At 43.8% G+C, this 3,003-nt stretch overlaps 1 protein-coding gene across 1 annotated transcript in view; it reads right to left on the reverse strand.

The window, feature by feature from the left end:
* Window positions 1-2,527, reverse strand: part of CCDC63 (coiled-coil domain containing 63) — a 48,787-nt gene extending 46,260 nt beyond the window's left edge. Inside the window, exon 1 of the mRNA XM_027857361.1 lies at window positions 2,361-2,527. Within this exon, the coding sequence (XP_027713162.1) occupies window positions 2,361-2,419 (59 nt within the window). The 5' untranslated portion in view covers window positions 2,420-2,527. The remainder of the gene's footprint in view (window positions 1-2,360) is intronic.
* Window positions 2,528-3,003: the final 476 nt, after the last annotated feature.

Raw genomic sequence — 3,003 nt, forward strand, 5'->3', positions numbered from 1 at the left:
AAAGAAAGAAAGAAAGAAAGAAAGAAAGAAAGAAAGAAAGAAAGAAAAGAAAAAGTATCTTTCATCTGCATTCAGGCTCTACCAGTTCTTTCTCTGGAGGTGGACAAGCACCTTTCATCATAAGTCTGGAAGGAACTTTAAAGATTTTCTAATCCCTTCTCCTCATTTTATAGACAATCACTTCCCCAGAGAAGGGGGATCACACTGAGAGTGGACATCAGAGCCAGAATCCAAACCCCGGATATTTGATTCCCAACATGGCATAGATTATGAAGATGTTAAGGATCTGTGATTTGTCTGCATAGGAACTTCCTTCACCAACACCACCTGGTGACCCATCTATGACTTAGTAACTAAGGTAGTTATAGGAGGATCAGAGATTAAGGAATTTGCTCAATGTCACATTAGTAGCAAGTAAGAGACCCAGGATTTGAACCTGTCCTCTGATTCCAAATCTTTCCTCCGTGTCAAGTCAACGAGCATTTATTAAATGCCTATTTTGTGTCAGTTATTATCATTCAGTTGTTTTCAGGTGTATCTGACTCTTTGTGACTCCATTTGGGGTTTTCTTGGCAGAGATACTGGAGTGGTCTTGCCATTTCCTTCTCCAGCTCATTTGACAGATCAGGAAACTGAGGCAAATAGAGTGAAGTGACTTTTCCAGGGTCACAAAGCTAGTGAGTATCTGAGTCCACATTGGAACTCATGAAAATGAGTCTTTCTGACTCCAAGCCCAGATCTCTACCCCCTGTACCACCTACTACATGCCAGGCATTGTTCTAATGATGTTACACCATTTAACCTCTCCCTCTCCCTCACAAACACTTCAATTTAGACTTTAGATTAAATTTATAAACCTATAGACAAAAATTACATGTCAACCACCACTCGTCATCTGCTTTAGCTACCAACCACTTACCAAATTATCTGTATTTCACTTCATTTTCTTCCCCATCTAATCCCTCTCCCCTTTTCCTCCTCATCCACATGCACTCTGTTGAGAGATGCAAATGGGTAATAGTCAAGTCAGGTTGACAAGCATTTATTAAGCACTTACTATGTGCCAAGCACAGTGCTAAATGCTGGGGATACAAAGAAAGGCAAAATATAGTCTCTGCTCTCAGAGAGCTCTCAGGTTAATGGGGGCAACAACATGCAAGATATAGTCAGGATAAACTGGAGATAATCCCAGAGGGAAGGCATTAGCATTAAGGGGGGTAGGGAAAGGCTCCCTGTAGCAGGGATGATATTAGTTAAGACTTGAAGGAAATCAGAGTAACCAAGGCGGGGAGGGGAGGAGGAGAATTCCAGGTATGGAGGACAGCCAATGAAAGTGCATAGACGCAGAGATAGAGAGTCTTGTTTAAGGAACAGCAAATAAATAACAGGGGACGATTCAGAAAGAAGCCAGTGCAATGAAAGCTAGTGCAGCTAGGTGGCGCCATAGTGGATAGATCGCCAAACCTGGAGTCAGAAGACCTGAGTTCAAATTCGGCCTCAGACACTAACTGTTTGACCCCGGGCAGGTCACCTAACCCAGTTTCCTTATCTGTAAAATGAGTTGGAGAAGGAAATGGCAAACTACTCCAGTATCTTTGCCAAGAAAACCCCAAATGGGGTCATGAAGAGTAGGACATCATTGAAACCATTGAACAACAACCTCTTGGCTGCCAGTTCTACTCTCTAGGGACCAGAATAATAAGGTTAATCCCTCTTAGGTATTCATTCCACGATGAAGGAATTTGGAGGGTGGAGAGGCTGGAAAAAAGGTCTTTGAATCCAGAAGGGTGTTTCCCCCATTGTTCTGTAATTCCAGGTTCAGAATACAAACAGAATCAACTTCTAGAACAAATTCACTTGTCAGAGAATTGGAGGAAACACCCCATGAGGGAAAAACAGAGATTTGAGTAAACGGAGCTTCACCAGAAGGGAGCTCACCTGGAGTACTAAGTTCAGTTGCTTCTGTTTGCTGAAGAAGGGCAAGTACTCAGGGACACCTAGGTGGTGCAGTGGATAGAGCACTGGCCCTGAAGTTAGGAGGACCTCAGTTCAAATCCGATCCCAGACACCTAACATTTACTAGCTGTGTGACCCTGGGCAAGTCACTTAATCCCAATTGCCTTACTAAAAAAAAAAAAAAAGTGCAAGTACTGGCCATACTCCCTTCAGTTTGCTGCCCTGAGACCAAGACCCAGCGACCAAGACCCAGCTGCCTTACTCTAACTCCAGCTCTGGCTATCATTCTCTTCTCCAGACTCAACATTCCCGATTCCCTCAAGGATCTTCCTAGGTCATGCTTTTCAGGCCACGCCCACGCCCCCGTTGGTCCCTGTTGGCCCCAAAATCCCAGACAAACTCACTACTGGCTCTGAATCTGCCGCTGAGATTTGAAATTAAAAGACTTGCGTTGCTCTACCATCTTCCGAAACTGCTGTCGGAGTTGCCGCAACTCCGATTCCGCTGTCTGTTGCTTTTCTTTCTCTGAAAGTTCTAGTTCATGGCAGTGCTTTCTCCTGCGTTGTTTTGACTTGGGAGAAGCAAAAGAAAGCAATGAATGACCCTTCCCCAATGACCAGAATGAGAAAAAATAGTGCCCACCAGAATTTCTGCTTTTAATGGGGCTCAAGGTAGGGGATCGAGGTGAGAAAGTAATTTCCTTTTATCTTACACCCTTTTATCTTTTCTCCCTCCCCCTTATTGTCTTCAATAAAAGAGAAGAATGGGGGAAAGGGGAAAGGGGTCGAAGGGTGAGGAAAAGGAGAATAGGCGAAGCTAGGAAGAGAATCCAGCAAAGGAGCCGAGTTGGTATTTGGTAGAAGTAAATCAATCAATCAACAAGCATTTGTTAAGAGCCTGCTATGTGCCAGGCATTGTGCTAAGGACTGGGGATCAAAAGACAAAAATGCAACCATCCCTGGCCTCAAGGAACCCATGTTGTAGGAGGGAAGAAACCATGTACCTATTTGAGCAGATAAACAAAATAACCCAGTAATATTGACTCTA

This window comes from Vombatus ursinus, unplaced genomic scaffold (genome assembly GCF_900497805.2).
Source record: "Vombatus ursinus unplaced genomic scaffold, bare-nosed wombat genome assembly UNPS02012122.1, whole genome shotgun sequence".
Taxonomy (NCBI): Eukaryota; Metazoa; Chordata; class Mammalia; order Diprotodontia; family Vombatidae; genus Vombatus; species Vombatus ursinus.